General features: G+C 35.7%; 6 protein-coding genes across 10 annotated transcripts; all 6 read right to left on the bottom strand.

The window, feature by feature from the left end:
* Window positions 1–3,097: 3,097 nt before the first annotated feature.
* Window positions 3,098–6,002, bottom strand: LOC140983355 (cytokinin dehydrogenase 7-like). 2 transcript variants are annotated; one of them, XM_073450377.1, is made up of 4 exons: window positions 5,027–6,001; window positions 4,645–4,920; window positions 3,651–3,913; window positions 3,098–3,555 (listed from the first exon to the last, which is right to left on the bottom strand). In XM_073450377.1, exons 1-4 carry the CDS (start codon window positions 5,729–5,731, stop codon window positions 3,225–3,227), a joined length of 1,575 nt encoding a protein of 524 aa, XP_073306478.1. In that variant the 5' UTR covers window positions 5,732–6,001; the 3' UTR covers window positions 3,098–3,224. The 2 variants fall into 2 exon arrangements, with proteins under 2 accessions (XP_073306478.1, XP_073306479.1); XM_073450378.1 differs by having other exon boundaries at window positions 3,329–3,555; window positions 3,651–3,938; window positions 5,027–6,002.
* An 8,729-nt stretch (window positions 6,003–14,731) lies between these two features.
* Window positions 14,732–15,759, bottom strand: LOC140983394 (uncharacterized). Of its 4 annotated transcripts, none has more exons than XM_073450436.1 (5): window positions 15,545–15,751; window positions 15,351–15,458; window positions 15,201–15,270; window positions 15,016–15,123; window positions 14,732–14,894 (listed from the first exon to the last, which is right to left on the bottom strand). In XM_073450436.1, the coding sequence occupies exons 1-5, from the start codon at window positions 15,730–15,732 to the stop codon at window positions 14,805–14,807; spliced, it is 564 nt and encodes a 187-aa protein (XP_073306537.1). In that variant the 5' UTR covers window positions 15,733–15,751; the 3' UTR covers window positions 14,732–14,804. The 4 variants fall into 4 exon arrangements, with proteins under 4 accessions (XP_073306537.1, XP_073306538.1, XP_073306540.1 ...); XM_073450437.1 differs by having other exon boundaries at window positions 14,732–14,907; window positions 15,545–15,742; XM_073450439.1 differs by lacking the exon at window positions 15,016–15,123 and having other exon boundaries at window positions 14,732–14,907; window positions 15,545–15,759.
* Window positions 15,760–15,825: 66 nt separating this feature from the next.
* On the bottom strand, window positions 15,826–16,994 carry LOC140983448 (uncharacterized). The gene is made up of 4 exons (XM_073450513.1): window positions 16,661–16,994; window positions 16,333–16,577; window positions 16,040–16,243; window positions 15,826–15,953 (listed from the first exon to the last, which is right to left on the bottom strand). The coding sequence occupies exons 1-4, from the start codon at window positions 16,805–16,807 to the stop codon at window positions 15,842–15,844; spliced, it is 708 nt and encodes a 235-aa protein (XP_073306614.1). The 5' UTR covers window positions 16,808–16,994; the 3' UTR covers window positions 15,826–15,841.
* On the bottom strand, window positions 16,991–17,839 carry LOC140983449 (uncharacterized). Its single transcript, XM_073450514.1, has 3 exons — window positions 17,752–17,839; window positions 17,543–17,659; window positions 16,991–17,458 (listed from the first exon to the last, which is right to left on the bottom strand). The coding sequence occupies exons 1-3, from the start codon at window positions 17,788–17,790 to the stop codon at window positions 17,015–17,017; spliced, it is 600 nt and encodes a 199-aa protein (XP_073306615.1). The 5' UTR covers window positions 17,791–17,839; the 3' UTR covers window positions 16,991–17,014.
* Window positions 17,840–17,896: 57 nt separating this feature from the next.
* On the bottom strand, window positions 17,897–19,639 carry LOC140982022 (uncharacterized). Its single transcript, XM_073448438.1, has 3 exons — window positions 19,455–19,639; window positions 18,236–18,563; window positions 17,897–18,148 (listed from the first exon to the last, which is right to left on the bottom strand). Exons 1-3 carry the CDS (start codon window positions 19,538–19,540, stop codon window positions 17,897–17,899), a joined length of 666 nt encoding a protein of 221 aa, XP_073304539.1. The 5' UTR covers window positions 19,541–19,639.
* LOC140982021 (uncharacterized) lies at window positions 19,638–22,103 on the bottom strand. The gene has a single exon (XM_073448437.1). It carries the CDS (start codon window positions 22,101–22,103, stop codon window positions 19,638–19,640), a length of 2,466 nt encoding a protein of 821 aa, XP_073304538.1.
* Window positions 22,104–22,373: the final 270 nt, after the last annotated feature.

Here is a 22,373-nt window from a genome sequence, read left to right as displayed (position 1 = left end):
AAGAGAATTTCAAAAGGAGTTTTATTTTGGAGCAAGCCAGACGGAGTTCTGTTAATGAGATACAACGCACCAAGCACACATTCCCCCCAAAAGGTAATAGGAAGATTGCCTTGAAACATCAAAGCACGACCCACATTAAGAATATGTTGATGTTTGCGTTCCACACGACCATTTTGCTGAGGAGTCCCAACGCAAGAGGTTTGAAAAATAATGCCATGTGTATCAAATAATCCAACATACATTTAAACTCCGTACCATTGTCGCTCCGTATTAATTTGACGTGTGTTTCAAACTGGCGGGCAATCATAGAAAGAAACGAACAAAAAACTTGATAAACTTGTGTTTTTGAACGCAATAAATAAACCCATACAGCTCTTGAAAAATCATCCACCAAAGTCAAAAAATAATTTGCTCCACATGAAGAGGGTATAGTGTTTGGGCCCCATAAATCACAGTGAATGAGTTCAAAAATTCGGCTGGCTTTACTATCACTAACAGGGAAACTATCACGTTTATGTTTTGCTTGAGGACAAACATCACATGCTTTATTCAATTTCTTTCTAGATGTACTGGAAGAAATAGCCGGAACTAACTTGACTACTCTATCTGACGGATGCCCCAGACGACGATGCCACAACTCAAAATCCGAAATCTCTGGAACCGTTACCACACACACTGTAGGAATCCGCCGAAAATAATAGAGTCCATCCTTACGTTCACCGGCTCCAATCACACTCCCCGAGCGTAGGTCCTGTATAGCACATAAAGAAGCAGTGAATTGTAAAAGACATTTAGAATAATAAGTTAGTTGTGACACCGAGATTAAGTTGAAATGGAACTGTGGTACAAATAAAACATTCTCAAGTATCAACTCATCAGTCAACAAAACGCGGCCAGCCTTAGTAGCAATGGCATGCGCGCCGTTAGGTAACCCAACAGAACATTGCGGAATATGATGAGTTTCTGTCAAACATGATTCAGTGCCAGTAACAAGGTGAGAAGCACCAGTATCAATAATCCAGGAAAAGGAAGAGAGCTCACCCATCATCTGATCATGCTGGTGATTATTTATCATATTTAATAAAATCTGAACCTGTTCCGGTTTTAAATCATGCATAGAAAGGCCAGGAGACTCATGAGATGGCTAAACTGAATCGCTCCCCCCACCTGCCACATCATTGGAAGTCACGACCATGGCAGCCGCGGCTTTGGGTCGACCACGAGGAGCATTTGGAGGAGCCGCAAGAGGTGGTTGTGCGTTGGGCCGTGCACGGCCTTGGACTCCACGGTTCCGATCTTCCCACCAATCCGGATATCCATGAATGTTGAAACAAGAATCGTTATCATGACCCGGTCGCTTGCAAGCAGAGCAATACACTTTGGATTTATCAAGACGGGTAAAACGAGCCTTGGGTTGTGCAGTTTGGAGAGAAAACGCATGGATTTCCTCCTTGTACGCTCTATCTCGAGCAATACCCCGAGACTTTTCTTCCTGTAGGCATGCTTGATACACACGATCGAGATCAGGTAAAGGAGAGGTGGACAACAAATTAGAGCGTACCGTTGCATATAACTCATCGTTAATGCCAATGAGAAATTGATGGAGTTTCTCCTCCTCCCGATCCGCAGCGAATCGACCAGCAACATCACAGGTACAATTACCACATTCGCACGCATGGAGAGGCTCGAGACGATCCAATTCATCATACAATCCCATCAAACGAGTATAATAATCATCAATAGACATATTCGAATTTAGCCTACAGTTGGTGATATCGGCCCTCAATTGTTGAAGACGAGGACCGTTGGCCACGCAAAAACGCTTCTCGAGATAGTCCCAAAGGCGTTTTGCTTCATCATGAAAAGGAATGGAGGCGGCCAATTTCGGATCAAGAGTCCGCGTGATCCATGAAACAAGCATAGAATTGGAAGTGTCACAATCGAGTTGTTTCTTCTTCTCCGTCGGTTTGGTGATTGTCCCATCAATAAACGCAAACTTTCGACGAGCTTTCAAATACAGCTTAATTGCACGAGCCCAGGCAATATAATTTTCAGTAGAGAGGATCACGTGGGTGATCATATTTCCAGGTTGATCTCCAGACCCAAGATAATAGGGAGAGTTGGGAGCGATTTTGCCATCGTCGGCCCTGATGAGAAGAATCGGAGAAAGAGGCTGATTATGATGGCTGAAGAAATCGAAAAAAAAAAAAAAAAAGTTGGTAAGAGCTTGCTAGGCTGCTAGGGCTCTGATACCATGATAGAAATGGTATTCCTTGCTTTTATTCATTCACCCGTAGGTAATATATATAATCTTACAGACCAAAATTATGGCTAATATTATGGCTACAATTCAGTGCTAATATTATGGCTACAATTCAGAGATATATATATACATAATATACATATTCTAGGAATAGAAGATTATTGGGATATTTTAATCTTAATAGAGGGAAAAAAGATTTTTTAAAAAAAAGTCGATGCTATCGCTACGTGAGGAGATTTAAACACTAGTTCGACTCTTGATTAAGATAAAAACTTGTGTGAGACGGTCTCATGGGTCGTATTTTGTGAGACAGATATCTTATTTGGGTCATCCGTGAAAAAATATTAATTTTTATGCTAAGAATATTACTTTTTATTGTGAATATCGGTAGGATTGATTCGTCTCACACATAAAAATTCGTGAGAACGTCTCACAAGAGACTTACTCCTTGAGTAATGGATAATATAGTATACTTTATCACAAAAATTTTTATGAGACGGTCTCACGGATCAATTTCGTGGGTCGAATCTCTTATTTGGGTCCTCCATGAAAAATATTACTTTTTTATGCTAAGAGTATTATTTTTTATTGTGAATATCGGTAGGGTTGACCCATCTCACAGATAAAAATTCGTGAAACCATCTCACAATAGACTTACTTATACTTTAGTACTCCTTTCACCAAAAAATAATAATAACAATGCAACCCACTCTGAATAAAAAGAAGTCCCAAAATCTACGATGACAAAAGCTTAATTTCTGAATATCCATTTTTAATATATTAGTTATCGATATATTTTGTGCTGGATATATCAGTTCTTGGGAATCAACAAGCTATTATGTTGGGTGAAGATCATTATTGAAATAAATCAAAATTTCTTCAACATCACATTTACAAATTCTTCATGAAATATATAAGAATTACAAACAAAAGAAATTAATACAGTAGAACAAGTAAAGCATCACGAGGGTGGTTGCCAATTTCTTGAAAAAATCTTGAGCCCAGGAGCAAGAATGGCTCTTGGATCGAAGATGGCCTTCCTTTGCTGGAACCTCGTCCATTGATTTCCAAAATGCTGCCTCCACGCCTCCTTGTTATCACCGTAGTATGGAAGGTACAACTTGAAATCGAATCCCTTCCGCTTGCAAATCTCAACTATTTCTTGATTTTGTGATATCATTTCATCTACCGACAGCAACCCTTTTGGGTATGGAAACGAGAAACGTAGCAATGCAACTAAATAAAATATTTCCCCCTCCGTCGGTAAAACCACGGATTTACGACTATCCCACCTAAAAAAACAAGGGAGTCCAAATAAATTAAATTGGCCCTGTCACTGTGGCTGTAATAGAATTGGTGGTAAGTTACAAGTTTAGAAATTACTCACTTGGACCGTAGCAGAGGATAAAGAAGCATAGGGCCACCGATGCCATGCTTCAAAATATTCTTGAAAACAACAGCATCGAAATGGGCTATGTGCGCTTTGGACACGAAAAGATTGAGCCATGCGTGTGGGCCGTCCCACATACCATTGGCTTTGGCCTCTTCCTCCGCCCGTTTCACTCGCAACAAAAATTCCACGTAGCTCACCTCCGCTTCCACCCTCGATCCTCTGCAATATCTCAGCGCTCCCGCCATTCTCTCCACCCTCTGCAGGCCCGGCCACAAACACAAACTGAACTATATATCCTCAGAATATTCTTCTTCGTCATTTATTTCATTTGTTCCAATATATATGTATTTTATACTTTTAATAATTCTATTTGCTAAGTATCACTGTAGCATTCATTTATAACACTAGCTAGCTAGGTACGTCGAATCAAATATTGGAAGAATTAAGCGGCAACGAGGTAGGGAGGGGACCATAAATCTACACGATGAAGAGCAAAAAGACAATCTTGGGTGGGGTGGATTTAAGCTTTACTGTAACAGGGGTGGGCTAACTCCATGTCACTTCAAAAACAATTACTCTGTGCACACAAAATCTAATGGAAGATACACTACGCCACCGCACTCTCTCCGCCGCAGCGGAGGGAGTCCTCCGCCGCCCACCTAGCTACGTCATTCAAATTACACGTGTAATATCTAGTTGACTTCTTTTAACCACAAAGGAAGGCCACCCATTATTGCCTCGCCGGTCGTCACCCCTATTTCATTAATTTATCAACCCGTTTTTCAAAAACTATAAATATATTTATCGATATGGGTCCCTCTGAACAGATACCTAGGCCGAAACTAAAGCAATTCTTACATAGTCCCAATGTTAAATTTACTGTTGTGAGATTTGTTATAGAATAAATCAAATCTTTTAAATTGACAAGAAATTAATAATAATAATGTAACGAAAAGGATGGCTCCAATTATAATACCATATTTCTTACCTTGTCAACAGCAGAGCGCCGGTGGTGATTACTGTAATGCAAGGCCAACTCGAGGCAATACAGAACCGGGCCGTCGGTTGGCGGGACATGGGTCCGGTCGAACGGATGATCCGGATGCAACTGCGCCGAAGGCCACCCGTTAACCGGGTCCTCGCTGTTGACAAATGTGAATCCTTCGACGTAATCGAACGAGTCATTTGCCCCCCCGCTCACCAGGAACTCAGCATCAGCGGTGAAATCGCTAAACTCGCTGTACACCAGCCTTATCCATCTCACCTTTTACCCCAAAAAAAGAAAGAAAACATTGAATCCCAGCTCGAAACGAATTTTAGATGAGATTTTTTTACAGTGTAAGCTCGGAATTTTAATTGTAAATAAATACCATATCCGGGGAAGGCTGAAGCAAGATTCTAGCCCGAGTGATGATTCCGAATTGTCCGAGTCCCCCGAGTACACTGAAGAAGAGTTCTGAATTCTGTTTCGGCGAGCAGACAAACACGTCGCCATTTCCAGTTACAACCTCCAATTCTGTTACATTTTCCGTTTGGGGTCCGTAACGGAACGCCTGCCCACTCACGCCGGCGTTCGACAGCGTCCCGCCCACCGTCAAATCGAGGTAATCAGTCCACGACCGGGGGGCCAATCCGTGGTCCGAAACACAGCGTTTCAGCACCTCCTCCCACAATGCACCGCCGCTGACGTCGACATGCGCCCCCGAAGGGTCGACTTGGATTCTGGGTTCCAACGTCTTCATGTCGATTGCCAGACCTTGATGGGCCATGGCCTGCCCGTTGATGGAGTGGCGGTTACCCTGAGCAGCGACGGTGAGGTGTGATGATCGTGACGCTAGTTTTATAACCCTCGCGACGTCATCGACGGAGGCGGGGCGAATCATGGCTAAAGGCTTGGAAGATTGCAAGCCGCCGAAATCTTTGCCGCCGGCAGCGGTGTCGAAGTCGACCGTGCCCTGAAGCTCCAGGCCTTTGAAGAGAGGAAGTAACCCAGCGCCGTCTTCTTCGGTACTATCCAGCTCCGGCATGGATTCCACGTCGTTACCGTGCACGAAGCGCTCTATGTACGCTATCATGGTGAACCAAGAAAAATCAAGAAGAAGATGAAAGAAACAAAGATGGAAATCAACAAGATAGATAGATATAATATGAAGAAACGCAATCTTGGAGTATTAATGGCGAAATCTACAGTAAATGTAGTGGGAAGATCGACGAGGAGGGGGGATTTAGTGGGGCTTTTATAAAAGCGAAGAAGGATTTGGTTATGGTGGAAATTGGAATTGAATTTGACAAAAGAGGGAAAAAAGCTTTCAATATGTTGTTGACGCTGTTATCCAATCAGTTGCATCTGTCTGCCACTTCCTTCCTTATTATTATTACATATTTTTAATCCAAAAAATGTTTGTTTTTATTTATGAATAATGAATTGGATGGAAAGGTCTGTATTTGGCTATATTTTTGGAATTATAATTTTAGTTTATATATTGCTTTTATGAAGTTTAAAAATATAATGTATTATGTTTTCCAAAAAAAAAAAAAAAATCTCTCGCTTACATTCTAAATTTTTTTAATAAAAAAATCGTTTATTTTTTTTCTTCGAAATATTCCATGTGACTGGAATTTAAAGATCAAGCCTCAAGATCTATCATTTATATTAGAGTAAGTCTCTTGTCAACAGTCTCACGAATTTTTATCTGTGAGACGGGTCAACTCCACTGATATTTACAATAAAAATTAATATTCTTACCATAAAAAGTAATATTTTTTCATTGATGACCCAAATAAGAGATTCGACCCACGAAATTGATCCGTGAGACCGTCTCACAAAAATTTTTGTGTTTATACTATATAAATAAATTATTTGTTTTTCTTTTTCTTTTTTTTAATTTCCTCACCTCCAACTCCAAATACTTTATATAGTATTATTTTACCAATGTAGCCTATTCACTAAACAAATTACCTATCAAATTATTACTCATTAAACAAAGGTAAAACAAAACAAATTTCTTCTTTTTCTCAACAATTTTCTTAAGGCAAAAACTTGTGTGAGATGGTCTCACGGATCATATTTTGTGAGACGGATCTCTTATTTGGGTTATCCATGAAAAAAATATTATTTTTTATGGTAAAAGTATTACTGTTTATTGTAAATATCGATAGGGTTGACCGTCTCACAGATAAAGATTCGTGAGACCGTCTAACAAGAGATCTACTATTTTCTTAATGTATGCGAAAATATTTGTAAACTTGGACGGTGAGAATAATTACAAATCCCTTTTCCTTGCTTGACCCAAGTCTCAAGATCTATTGTCTATGTATCACCTCACTGCTAAGGAATAATAAAACTACACAAATAGAACAAACATGAAATCAAAGCATAGATTTGAAGGAAGAGAGAATTTAGATATATTTAATTGATTGATGAAACAGACGAATGCAAATTGTACTGTTACTAACCACAAACATCCCATATGGCGAAAAAACTTCAATAAAAAACAAAATAGAATAAAGTATGTATCCTTTTTTTTAATATATAAAAAATAAATGTGTCGATTTTGGGAGTGAGACCCCATAGGAGGAAACAACAAAAGCCCCGTCATGTACGCATCGATGTTGAATTGGACTCATTAGTTTACGACTGATTAGATTTAACATTTTGTTTTTTTCCCTTTTTATTATTTTTGTATTTCAATCATTGAATAATTATTAAACTAATGATATAAAACCCTAATAGTGCTTGCTTAAGTATGAGAGTTACCACTCCAAGTCCTATCACTCCTGGCTTTTGGGTTTAATTTGTCCTCGGTCTAGACCTGGCTAAGATCGGGTCAACCCCCGAACTCCAACCGGAATCGACATGTGGTCAACGAGTTTGACCCCAAATCATGACGAGGAACATTAAGAACGTGAACTAGAGGCTCAACAATTACGTCATCATCAAATTCAAGAAATTATGAGCAATCCGATGGCGCCTAAAAGTAAAACTTGAGCGGTGGCTCGCCCGACATCCGATATATCCACCAAATTTTTTTAAAAAAGTGGCACTTTTCAATGGTGATATGCAAGCCAAATGCAAATATTGTTCGAAAATTTACAAATTTCAATAAAGAGATAGTTATGGAACTTTGATGCGGCACATTGAGAAAAATCGTTTCATGAAAATTGGTATTGTTAGTTCTCAAAATCAAATTCAGACATTTTATTCTCAATCGGGTAATGATTATCAAATTTTTAAATTTGACGAAACTAAATTTAGGGAAGAAAAAGATAAAATTTGTGCGATTGAACGACTTTCTTTTAGTTTTAGTGATAAAATATCTTTTGAAAATTGATTTTTACAAGTGCAAATCCTTCTGATAGATGTATCCCATGAAATACTTTCAAATACATACTTAATAAATTAGTCGTTGATAAAAAAGAATTAATTAAAGAATTTTTTAGTTTAAATAATAAAGTTTTTTTGTGTTCCGATATTTGGAATGATCATTGACAAAGCTGTTCACGACAAGATCGATTAGGGAGATCTTGGTTGAGCTACAATAACTCGGTTCTTGAAATATTTAACACCAATGAATTAAACCGAGTTTGGTTTTCAATCCAAGCGGAATACAGTCAAAATAATCCTTGGTAGAAACCGATTAAATATTTTTGTAAAGCATTTAAAAATATATGCAAGTTAAATGATTAAAAATATTTTTTTGAATCATTTTATCAAACACTTGGTATGCAATATTATTTTGGTATTTAAAGAACACATAAAATGTTTCAACAATGCATCTTTAAAATCAATGAAAATGATAAGTAAATGCAATAAATAAATAGACACGAATTCATTTATGGATGTTCGGAGATTAACAACTCATATGTCACCCCTTCTTGCCCTTGGGAAGGATCCACTAGAAGACTTTGATTTATACAATACTTTGTACAAACCCATTTCAACTTAGGACTTATCTCTTGCCTAGTTGAAACTCCTAGCACACTCTTGATTGTAGGCCGCAACCTTACAATCCACATAATGTTTAACGTATCTTATGTCAAGACTACAAACACAATCTTTAATGTCTTTTTGTGAAGATTCACTCAACTAAAATTTGAAATTCAACTCTCTTGTATATGTGTGAGTGATTGTGTGTGAGGAATTTATCCTTTATAGTATATATCACAAATGTATCCTCACACAAGAGCTTGTGCTCTCAAATTGCTTATTTCTTCATGTTAGCTGCCCATGTTGTGAATCCCCTTCAAAAGTCTTGTTTGATCTACAAGATGTTGTATTTATATGCCCCAACAATGATATATACGTTAGACACAAGAATATGATCGTTTGGAAAGTTTCTGTAATGTTTCTGAAATCGCAACGGTCAAATTCACCTTCCTAGACATTTTCTCGGGCTTAAACTGCTCGTTCAGCGGTTGAAAAATGTTTAGTGGTTGAAACTGGTTAGCGGTTGAACTGGTCAGCGGTTCACACTGATCAGCAGTTCAATCTGGTCAGCATCTCAACCGCAGCTCAACTGGTATGCTATGCAAAACTAGTAGTTTCATCACCATTTATCAGCATCTTAAGCTTCGATTCAGACTTTTACTTCTGAAGATGATTTGTAGTTCATCGCCTTATCTTTCCAACACATAATGAATCACTTCACTCCAATAAGCGAGTTGAGAGATATGGCCAAAACACCGTAGCTGCTCATATCTAACTGATTGTTGTTTTTGTACAATCAGTTCGATAATTCAGCAACCGGTTTGACCTAGATACCATTCGATTTTTCCCAACTGACGTGAAATACGACTTGTTCCATATTGAGTTTTCTGATCAGTGAAGTTGGCAGATTGTCATTTGAATCATCCAACTGAGAGATATAATCAAAAACCAAAACTCGCCAGAAATTCAGTTTGGCTAAACTCAGTTTCAGTTTCTTTCTTGTGTTAATAACTTCACACTTGAGTAAATATGTTAGAAACACAATAACAAGTTTTTTTAACATCAAAATCAAGATTGCGAACATAAAATATTCCAACAGTTCATATATATGTATTACATGTCATTGGATTGATAATTCTTGAAACATTCAAAATAGATTGCTTACATGTAGATATTTTAACTAAACACATACTACACAAAATATTTCTTAACTTAAATTTGCTATTTTAGAATAATATGGTCTAACTTATTAAGTTTTTTTTCAACTTATTTTTTTAATACTAGTGCAAATACTTATAGTATTACCGAGCTTATTGAAATATTAAACCATCACAGATGGTAAATTTTTTCATATTAGGCGCACATGTCATATTTTAAATTTGTGTGTTCGAGATATAATAACAAATTTAGCATCACATATTCAACCAATTAGAAACACAATTCATTATTATGGACACATTCCCAAGTTATGAAATAATGAAAAAATTTGTAAAACAAATGATATGAGACCTAAACGGTTTGAACATGACGTTCCAACTCAATGGAATTCAATATATAAAATGTTACTTTCATCTTTGAATATAAAGATTTATTTTATATGTTTTTCATTAACATGTTCAAGCTTGTGATATTTATTTGTTTTTAAATCAATGAAACATATGCGCTAGGTATTTGTGAAATTTTAAAGGTTTTTAATAATGTCAATGACCAATTTCTGATGTTTATGTAACGCCAGCATGAAGATTACTGAATTGCTAAAATATTTTAATTAAATGATTTTTGATGCATGAATGATATATTTTGAGTGAATAAATGATTAATTGTGTAATTTTGTTTGATTTCATGATTTAAAGATTTTCATACGAAATTCGATGGTTGGTCGGAACGGAGGACCGAAGACGATTAATGTGTTAAAGATTTAAAAACTAAATTTTTATTTTTAGTTGAGAAAATATTTATTTTAAATATTTTAAGAATTATTGTATTTTAAGGTCAAGTTTAAATTAATTAGTAGAAGCAAATAATTTTATGTATTTTATAAGAGATTTTTTTTGAAAATAAGTATTTTTAAATCTTTTAATTTAAGCATAATGATTTTATTAATCTTAATGGGCCTAATTTATTAACTAAAAATTAGAGTTGATTAAGCTTATTAATTAAGTGATTAAAGAAACTTTTTATTAGTTATTTTTTTAAAAGAACATAATAAATAAATAAGAATCCTAGTCCTACACACACACCTAAACACCTACACACTCACCGAAACATACACACACACACAAATTCACGTAAACTCAAAGCGAAAAAACAAACGGCCAAAACTATGAGGATTGTCAAGGGGGAAGATTTCGATTTTTTTTCTCCTTCGCTCGTCGACTTTCTTCCTCGTTCTTCCTCCCAACAACGATCACTTGACTCGCTTGTATACCAAGGTGGGTTTTTGGTGGGGTTTTGACAAGAAAAGGGTAGAAAAAATAGAAATCGTCCTCCGTTCGTCACCGACGTTCCACCACTACGATATTCGTATTTCGGTTTTAATCGCAAAGACACGTTTTTAAACTTTCTTTTTGCACCATTCAAATCATATTATGTGTGTTTAATCATGTTTTCATGAAAAATATGAAATCCTCTTTTTATTTTTGTTTTTATGGCATAACATGAACAAAATTTGAGTTTTTGTGTTTCTAAATTCATGGTTATGATGCACAAAGGGGCTGCCATGGCAGGGCTATGAGAAAGGACGTTTTTCCACATGTTTAAGGGTCCATAGATGCATGTTTAAGGGCTGAAAAAGATAGGGAAATAGTATGAACGAAAATTTGAGTTTTATGGGACTAGGGTTTCGAACTTGGGTTCTAGGAGGGCACGGCTGTGTGCTGCTGTAGGGTCACATCTAGGGGTCCTAATAGGGTTCTAGTCATGGTCCTAGATCTCTTGAGAGAAGGCTGGTGCAAGGAGGAATGGCTGTAGGGTGAAGGTTGGTAGTGTGAGTCCAAGGTTGCACGGGTTTGAGGGCTCTAGCATGCAAGGGATGTATGGCTGGTCCAGTAAACTCTAAGGGGTTTAGTTAGGGTCCCAGCAGGGTGAGCTAAGGGCTGGATGGGTCAGTAGAGGCCTAGGAACGAAGGGGCATATGATTGGTTCAAGCTAGGGTGTCTGAAAAAGAGTGCAAAAAAGAGTGCAGAATTTTCAGTAGCCGTTTAAGCTGTTCTATGGGTTTTAATTGGCTTGGTTTGGGATGAAAAAGGGTTAGTTATGTGTTAATAAGTCATGGTTCAAGTTTGGTTAAGTTTTGAGTCCATTCGGGTTAAAACCGGGAGGTACGTCTAAGTTTTAAAGACGAATTGGGAAATTAGTCGAGGGCTTAAGTTTACGTCTAAGAAATATTTATGGGTGTATTTTAAGGTGTTATGCTAAGTTTAGATATGAAAAGTTTTTGTTTAAAATTTGGGAAGGAAATATTAAGTTTTGAATTTATTCGGGTTAAAAACGCTTCATGGTTTAGTCATTAAGTTATTAAATCGAAATGATCAAGATTACGTCTAAGAAAAATACTAGAGGACAAATTTAAGCTTATATGATGATTTGGGATAGGCTCGAGTCAATAAAAGTAAGAAAAAATCAAAATCTGGAATTTTAGATTCCAAGGGTAAAATGGTCATTTTGCGTCTCGGGTATTACGAAAGGCTTGGCAGTGCCCGAAGAATCATAATACATGATAAATAATATTTTAAAATGTTTATGATGAAAATATGGAATTTTATGATTTATGATAAATTTGTGCAATTTTTAATTTTAAAATGCTATTTTTCGAATGTGGAAAGAACACGATATTTTATAATTAAAAAGAAAAAGAAAAATATTTTGAAAGATGTGAATTGACTATGACAAAAAAATATGATATATGATTTTTGGGAATATCACGAGGGAGAAGGCCCCAGAGGGAGCCTGATTACGGGAGAAAGCCCAAAGGGAGCCCAACGATCGTATTTCCATTTTACGTCGATGCCTAGTGCTCGTTCCCATGCGCAATGATGAGCTAAGACTGATCAGTCGACCAGATGATAAATGCTAGTCACTTTCAAAGATCAAACTTCACCCAAAATGATAAAGGATTGACAGCTTTACGATTTGACGATTTATGATTTATTTATGATTACAAGTTTATTTTAAATAAAAGTATGATTTTAATGCATGTGCCTGTATATGTATTATTTGTTATATATGGTTAGAACGTGCTGAGTCATTAGACTCATTAGGTTTGGATGGTTGCAGGCGATGATGATTTTGAGGGAGGCGCTGACGATTGAGTGGATCGGATCCGGCAGTACACTCCTGAGGGACATTTATTTTTCACATTAGCTTGATAGTTAAATTTTTTAAATAAATATTTTGAGAATGGTTTATTTATAGATTTTTATGCTTTAATTTAAAGTGTATTTTTGATCATATTAATGGTTGTCGTATGATTTTTGTTAATTGAGGATTTATGGATTTTATGAACTTGAGATTTTAAATGTTAGATTAATTTTTGGATTTTGGAAATGTTGAGTATTAAATTACAAGTTTCGAATTTTATAATTAAAAAAATTAATAAGATTTTAAAGTTGAAAGCAGTGGACGTTTCAGTTTATTATCCTACTTCTTATTTAGTTTTAATATATATTTGCAACATTGCATGTATTTTTACTGAACATATTAAATCTAATGAAGATGCTTTAATTCAATGTATTTATGTCATGAAAGAAAAATGAGAAAAATATTTATTACAAATTCCTGAAATATTTTTATGTGCTTTTGTTTTAGATCCCTTACTTGAATTAGATGATTTACAATAAATTTTAACATTATATTATGAATCTTTAGACCCTATTACGGAAAATGTTCCTAATACCTCATTGATTTTGTTTACTATTAAAACTCATTTATATGATATTTATAATGAATATAACGCCTAATATGGTGAAAAGATTGTTCGATATGATGCATAATCCACTACTACTTGTATTATAACTTCTAAACTTATTAAAACACAACTTTTATTAAGAGAACGAATGAAATGTTCACGATGATCCTCAGGTTCTAGTCAGGATCTTTCAATATTTTACGACAATGATTTCATGTCAATTTCTTGGAAATAGGCAGATCTCTTGGTTCAGCAATAAGTAGACATCAATAGCCACTTTAACAGCTGAAGAAGAATATCTCGTTGCCCAAAATCACTACTACAAAAACGCAATACGACAACGGATTTTATCCGTTGTCGTAGGCCATTTAAAACTGTTGTAACTGAGGGTGTTGTTGAAAGTGCCTTCAACGACAACGGTTTTAAACCGTTGTCTTTTACTACCAACGACAACGGTTTTACGACGGTTTTAAACCGTTGTATTTTAACACCAACCACAACAGTTCCGCAACAGTTTTAAACCGTTGTTATTTAATAACAACGACAACAGTTTCGCGACGTTTAAAGACCGATGTCTTTTAACACGATTGACAATAGTTTTGCAACAGTTTTAACCCGTCTCCATAATATATCAACGACCACGGTTTCTCAACTTTTGGGAGCGTTGTTTTTTTATAACAACAACAGTAGTTTTGCAACGCCTAAAAACCATAGTGTTTTGTTGAATCTACAACAATTTAAAACCGTTGTCTTTAAATTTTCTGCACTAGAATTCAAAACTGTTGTCTTTAATAATTTTTTTCATTAGTTAAAAATTATTGTATTAAATTTTTTTTATTTTACAATATATATAATAATAATTAAACCAAAAATAACAATCGAAAATAACAATGTGGCAGTAGAGTCCCACAATATCAACGTATCGAATTAGTTAATGGATCAATTTTGCAGCCTAGCTTTGATAGTATCCAAACAATATTGACATTATTAAGAGTACACAAACAACAGTTATATATGCAAAATAAAGTCATAACTAGTATATACCCAAGAAAATAGAAATTTCGGCATGATCTCCCCATATATAAGACATCCCAAAAATTTTCAAACAACACAAACAACATTTATGTACTCGAAACAAAGTCATAACATCAATTCACAAACATATAACATTTATGTTCTACGAAGCTAGAAGTAATGTGAAACTAATATTGACAAGCACTGCTTCGTCAAGCTCTATTTCGTCAACGTACCTAGAATTGTTACCAAATATACAGTTCAAGACTTTGCATACCTATTCATAACACAAAACACTTCATCAATACTTTGCATACTTAGTCGTAAATATAATCTTGTATGCATTCCGCCCACTCGGATCGCACTTCATCAATTTCTTCTTTAGAGTACTCTGTTTTCATGAACTGTTAACAAACACACTGATAATATTAGTAAAAAACAAATTAATAAAGACATTGAAAAATGAGAAATACACAATTATTTGTGAATATTGAGAATATGTCGAATATTACAATTGAAGATATTGAGTTCTTCTCACTGGTAGCATTTTTTTCAATCATTTCTCGCATAAATCTCATAACATAAAAACCACATTGTTTTGAATCTGGTTGCCGTGGACCCTATGTTAAAAAAAATTGTTAGTGATTGATACACAAATTGAAATAAACATTGGTTAATGACAAGTACACATGCATACCTTTACTACTTCCCATATAGCTTGTTTTTTCCCTTTCCTTTCCTTGTTTGAATTAAACAATCTTACACTCCTGCATACATCAGTGACAGTCAACATATGAGTGTTTTATTCACTAAATTAAATTTGACATAAAATTTAATATTAACTTACATATCCACCACATATTTCCAGTCATCGTAACGGTTTCGATGACTAAGTGAATCCAACAAATAAACCATCTCCTTGTAAGGATCGATGACAGTGAGAATCCAATGGTAACTACGCACAAAACAAATAATTAGTGCATACAATTCAATAAAATGTCGAGAAAATGAATTAAATTTGATATTGTAATTTTGACTCACCCAACATTATGTGGCACTAAAACTAGTTGATTTGTTGATGCACCACTCAGTCTTTCGGCCAAAACACTTGCTCTTTCATTCAAGTGTTCGATTTTTCTGTTTTTGTCAAGTCTAGTCACATATGGCATGTATGGGATCGTGTGTGGATTCACAAATCTAAACATGTCGGTCTTGTTATCTATTTTCATTTTTTTAAACAGATGCCTACAATTTCCAACAGAATAATTTGAATATGCTAAATTAATTAAGTTTATACAGCTTAAGTGGTANAAATTTGACATAAAATTTAATATTAACTTACATATCCACCACATATTTCCAGTCATCGTAACGGTTTCGATGACTAAGTGAATCCAACAAATAAACCATCTCCTTGTAAGGATCGATGACAGTGAGAATCCAATGGTAACTACGCACAAAACAAATAATTAGTGCATACAATTCAATAAAATGTCGAGAAAATGAATTAAATTTGATATTGTAATTTTGACTCACCCAACATTATGTGGCACTAAAACTAGTTGATTTGTTGATGCACCACTCAGTCTTTCGGCCAAAACACTTGCTCTTTCATTCAAGTGTTCGATTTTTCTGTTTTTGTCAAGTCTAGTCACATATGGCATGTATGGGATCGTGTGTGGATTCACAAATCTAAACATGTCGGTCTTGTTATCTATTTTCATTTTTTTAAACAGATGCCTACAATTTCCAACAGAATAATTTGAATATGCTAAATTAATTAAGTTTATACAGCTTAAGTGGTCAACAAACAAAAGAAGAAAACTTACCACATGTACACAACTATACAATTGGCAGATATTGGATCCAAACTATAGAAAGGAATGATGTCTTCAAGGTGCAGAAGTAGTTCGTAATCCTCGTCAAATAAATCATGATCAAAAAGCAGTGATAGATTTTGTTCATCGGTTAGAGCACGTTTACAATAACAATACAATAGATGTAAAGATCTTGGCACACTTGAAGACAAACCAATGTTAATTCTGTGGTTGACATTTTTCTTCCTTTCAAGCTTCTAAACATTGCAAATGTACACATGTTAGCTGCAATATTGAATTCTTTATGATACGTTAAATTTAACTATAAATTGACATTTACCTCATCTTGCATTACTACCAAGTGTGCTGGCCAAGGTACATGTGTTCCTATAGAATCACCAACAGTATCACATTCATTTGGAATTGGAAATGGCAAATGTGCTAATTTGTCGACAGCAATATCAATGGATACGTGCATGCAACTCATGGGCGATGGAACACCATGAAATAATTTGTCATCCGCATTGACATGGACAATTGTACCGTAGGCAACAATATTGTTCCTAGATTCCAATGCCAATGCAACCGGCTTACCCTAGAAGACAAATAATCATGTTATAAATTGATACAAATCAAAGTCATGGACAATTGCAATAATCAGCTACCTGCAAAAAATCAGCTTTGCTCAAGGCTTTCACGTCATCATCATGCGAAGTTGCATAGTTCGAGACACTCTTTTTGATTTATCGTCACTCATGGGATGTAACTTTACTGAGCAACTACCTTTTTCTTCAATGTCAAAGTTGCTTGCACCCTTTTTGAACATCTCTTCAAGTCTCTGTATGCGTGCATCTTGATCTGATATGCGTGCATTTTGTTCTGCGATGCGTGCATCTTGTTCTGAGAGTAATATCTTCGCCTCCATCAACTCCTTTGTTTGATTAAGGAATAAATGGTCATCACCAAGAGGACTCTTCCATACTCTACCAATAGTAAAGTAGATGCTTGGAGTGATATGACCTCCAACACCTCTCACACGACCAGAATGTTCATGTGAATCCAGTGCTTTCGTAAGGATATCATTTTTTCCCTCTTCAAATTGCAATGTACCCTCGATTTTTTGTTGCACATAACCATCCTGTCATGCACAGAAGAACAAGATAATTACTAAAAACAGTTATAATGAGTAAAAATTATTCATTTTCATGTTTTGTTTGCTTACAATCTTTTCTATTGCCGATTTCAACTCATCGCCTTCATATTGACCTTTCTTATTGACCCGTCCTTTCTTCCACATAATTGCTCGATTTATATCATCATCGTCACATAACTCATCTGCCTACAAACAATATATATGATATCAACAAATTTAAAAATCACATAGCATGGATTTAGTAAACTTTTCGAATTAACTCACTTTCTAATACTTACTATTTCGTCGGCGAAACGTGCATATCCTTTGCGAGACATACGATGGGGATATATGTTTTGCTTTCTTCTCTTCTTTTGTTCATCAAGTAGTTTCTAGTTAATTGAAAATTGACCACATATATCAGATTTCAATAGAAATAATTTGTTATGGTCTACTTATTTGAAAATAACAAATTAAGAATCTTACCAGGAAGTCATCAGACAAGCTACTGATTACAAATGAACTCCAATCATCTCGTGTAATACCAAACCCAATAGGTGGTTCTTTCAAATCCTCAGTGTTATCCCGCTTGCTAAGAATGAACTTTTGAGTGAGAAAAGATTTAAACTGTCTCCACTTGTTATTTGCAGAGTTCAGACATCCCTTCTTCCAGCTTTGATCAACATTGTACGTTAGCTGTAGAAGTCATATTAACCCATAACATTAAACATATCATAACCATATGAAAACTAATTAAAAAATAGTCAAAATATTATAACTTACGTTAACCGATTCCCATATTAAATCTTTGACATCATTTGGAACCATTTTCCAAGTCTGATAACTTATCTTTACCTTTTCTCGAACAAGAACTCCAATATAACTTTGCATCTCACCTGCAAATTCTCCTACTGGCTGTCCCAATTTATTGAACCTTACATTCTTTCTGATTCCATGAACCCTTTGCCTAACAAGCCTATCCAAACGTGTACGACCTCTAGATGATCTTGTTGTTTCCGTCTCTGTAGATTCCAAAACTGTTTTGCCCCCACAACTATTGTCATTGGCAGAATATGCAGTATTCTGTTTAGGCTTCTCATTCTTTGACATCCTGCAAGCATTTACAATTTTTTAGGCAATCAGAAAAATGCACTATGCAACACATGTCATAAAAAATTAGTACTCAGTTCTTTATTTTTCTTTCTACATGAAAATGTAATAAGCAGAACAGGAAATGAATGTAACCTATTATGTTGGTTCAAGTCATGTAGGATTGCACTTAATTATTGTCAACCCAATACCCATCACAATCTTCACGAATGCATGACAGTTCATTTTCATCTATTCCATCAACATCCATTGACATAAACCCTCGTGTAAAACATTGATAGTGGGTTACATCATTTTCCAATTCATCACCATTCATGTAGTGAATATACTCTTTGGTGGGACTTGCAAGTACAACATGCCATTCAGGATCTTGAGGATCTTCAATGTAAAACACCTGCTTTGCTTGACTGCGAAAGATAAAAGATTCAGACTTGAATCCAATTCTCTTTAGGTTTACCAACGTGAAACCAAGATCATCAACTTTAATACCGTTGATATTCTCAACCCAATTACATTTAATCATTGGAATTTGAAACATTTGGTAATCAAGTTCCCATATTTCTTGAATAACTCCATAAAAAATCATGTCTGACACAATTGGATTTTTATCCTTTGCACTAGCAACTTGCATTGTCGTTGCGACTAAACTTACACCGGAATTTTGCACAACTCGTGTATCATCTCGCTCTTTTGTATGATAAGTGACCCCATCAATCAAATAACTAGAGTACTTTAACACTTGTTTGCTAGGTCCGCGCGCTACCCACTTCAATCTTTCTGAAATTTCACGAGTGGAATTGCCAACTGCATTTGCAACCTACATTTCACAAAGAGCTAAAATTTATCCCTAAGTTTTAAAAAACACCATAATACTAATATTTAAACAGCTTACACTATCACGTAACCAGTTGATAAAGGTTCAGTTATGCTCATCTTGTAACCACCTTTTGGACTTAGCCTTATGGGGAAATTTTGCATCCAAATATGTCATGTGTTCCCTGATGAAATGATTAAGGATAAGTTAACCAATTTAATGTAAAAAAAATAGGAAGAAAGTATTACTAAGTCAAAGAAATTACTCGATATAAGGCTCAACGTCAACATCATTTTCCAATAGATACCGATGTGCTTGATTCAACTCATCATCACTAGTGTAGTGCATTACTGAACCAGACAGAGGCTTAGTGAGTTGTTTTCTCCGATGCATTGATGGGATACCAATTGTATCTACACTAGACATGTAGTCCGAGCAAAATTCCACAGCCTCTTCAGCAATATAACGTTCGGCTATACACCCTTCAGGCCGATGGCGATTTTGCACGTAGCCTTTCAATATCTTCATGAATCTTTCAAATGGATACATATGCCTAAACCAAACCGGTCCACACAATTTTATCTCGCGTACAAGATGAACAGTCAAATGAATCATTATATCAAAAAAAGATTGGGGGAAATATTTCTCTAGTAAACACATTATCATCACAATCTCTCTTTGCATCTCATCCAACTTTGAGACATCTATCACTTTATTGTATACCACATTGAAGAACCCACACAACCGAGTGATAGTATCTCGAACATGTTTAGGCAGGACACCACGTATGGCCACTGGAAGCAATTGTTGCATCAAAGTGTGATAGTCATGTGACTTAAGGCCGACAAGTTTCAAGTCCTTCATCGACACGAGGTTTTTAATATTAGATGAGTAACCCGTAGGGACCTTTATTCCAAACAGAGAATTGCAAAATTTTCTTTTCTCAGCCTTGCTTAGTGTATAACAGGCAGCTGGCAAATACGTTCTTTTCTCCCCCATCTTTGGTATCAAATCAGTCCTCAAATTCATCTCCATGAGGTCTAGTCTTGCTGCAACTCCATCCTTTGTTTTTCCTGGAATGTCAAGTAACGTACTGATGAGACTTTCACAAACATTTTTTTCAATATGCATCACATCAAGTACATGTCGAACATGTAGATGTTTCCAATACTCAAGTTCAAAGAATATAGATTTCTTTTTCCAACATGATTTTTCATCACCTACCTTCAACTGAACCTTCCCACTCATTTTTCCCAGACGATAATTAATTCTTTCAACTCTTTCTAATACTTCATGCCCATTTAGCGGTTTTGGTGCGAGTTTAAACTCTTGGTTCCCATTAAATGCTTTTTTTTGCCTTCGATAAGGATGACTTGTAGGAAGAAACCTTCTATGGCCTGTATACGCAATTTTTCTACTATGCTTCAACCTCGTCGAACATGTTTCTTCACCACATATTGGACATGCATGATATCCTTTCACAATATAACCTGACATGTTCCCATATGCAGGAAAATCATTGATCGTCCATAGTAACACAGCTTTAAGCGAGAAAATTTCTTTTCGATATGCATCATATGTATCAACACCTATATCCCATAAAAATTTTAAGTCGTCAATTAGAGGTGCTAAGTAGACATCAATATCATTTCCCGGTTGTTTGGGACCAGATATCAACAAAGTGAGCATCATAAATTTTCTCTTCATACACAAACTTGGAGGAAGGTTGTAAGTGATCATCACAATTGGCCAACAACTATATGCAGAACTCATCAAACTATGTGGATTGAAGTCGTCTGCTGATATGGCCAATCTTAGGTTTCTTGGCTCGGAAGCAAAATTTGGCCAGTTGTGATCCACTACTTTCCAAGAGGGTGCATCAGCCGGATGGCGCAAGTATCCATCACGAATTCTTTTATCAGCATGCCAAGTTAAGTCCTTAGATATCACCTTCTGCTGAAACCATCTTTGAAATCTGGGAATAGGTGGGAAGTACCAAAGGACCTTTGCAGGAACTCCTGCATTTATCGTAGAATTTTTACCCAACTTCCACCTTGACATCCCGCAAATAGGGCAACCGGTAAAATCCTCATACTCCTTCCGGTATAAGATACAATCATTAGGACAAGCATGAATTTTCACATAATCCATCCCTAAAGCACATAAGCTTTTCTTTGCATCATACAAAGATAAAGGCAATTCATTGTCATCTGGAAGCATTTGCCCAAACAAACCAAGTAAATCAGTGAAACTTTTATCACTCCAACTATATTTTGCCTTCAAGTTATATAGTTTCACAAGTGCAGATAACTTTGTAAATTTAACACATCCAGGATATAAAGGTTTCTCGGCATCTTCAAGTAGCTTATGAAATTGTTTTGGATTCTCAGCATAACTATCATATGCACCATGGACCATATTTATAGGTTCCTTGGTAAAATATTTGTGTTCATCTTGCTCTACTCGATCACTATCATTCATTGAGTTCCCGAACTTAGATCTTTCGCCATGCCAAATCCATGTATGATATGTTAAATCTATACCATTACAACACAAATGAGCCCTTATAGTGTCAATATCTTTCGTCTTTAGATTACCACATTTTGCACATGGGCAAGGCATTGCATTCGGATTGTTCGTGTTTCGCGATGCAAACTGCAAGAAATACTCCACCCCAACCTCATATTCATGTGACAACCTGTTCTTTGACATCCAATCTTTGTCCATTATACGTACAACTAACCAACCAACAATGCGTCAAATCCTTCAAAACAGTTGAAAAACAACCATAACAAAGGAATTACCGCTCAAACCCGCATCAAAGAAGCAAACATGAACTAACATAACAGCAAAAATTCCAATAAACCATTAAAATTCCAAGCTAATTTAGCTATCCTAGTTAATATTTTTCCACATATTTCTCTTATTATTGAGATGAGATAAAATAGTATTCCCTTTCATATCTAAATTTATACGACATTTTATTTAATTTCATTT

Source organism: Primulina huaijiensis, chromosome 8 (genome assembly GCF_012295235.1).
Source record: "Primulina huaijiensis isolate GDHJ02 chromosome 8, ASM1229523v2, whole genome shotgun sequence".
In the NCBI taxonomy this organism is placed as follows: domain Eukaryota; kingdom Viridiplantae; phylum Streptophyta; class Magnoliopsida; order Lamiales; family Gesneriaceae; genus Primulina; species Primulina huaijiensis.
Note: the sequence above shows the minus strand (reverse complement) of the source record. Positions and strands in the feature narration are given on the sequence as shown.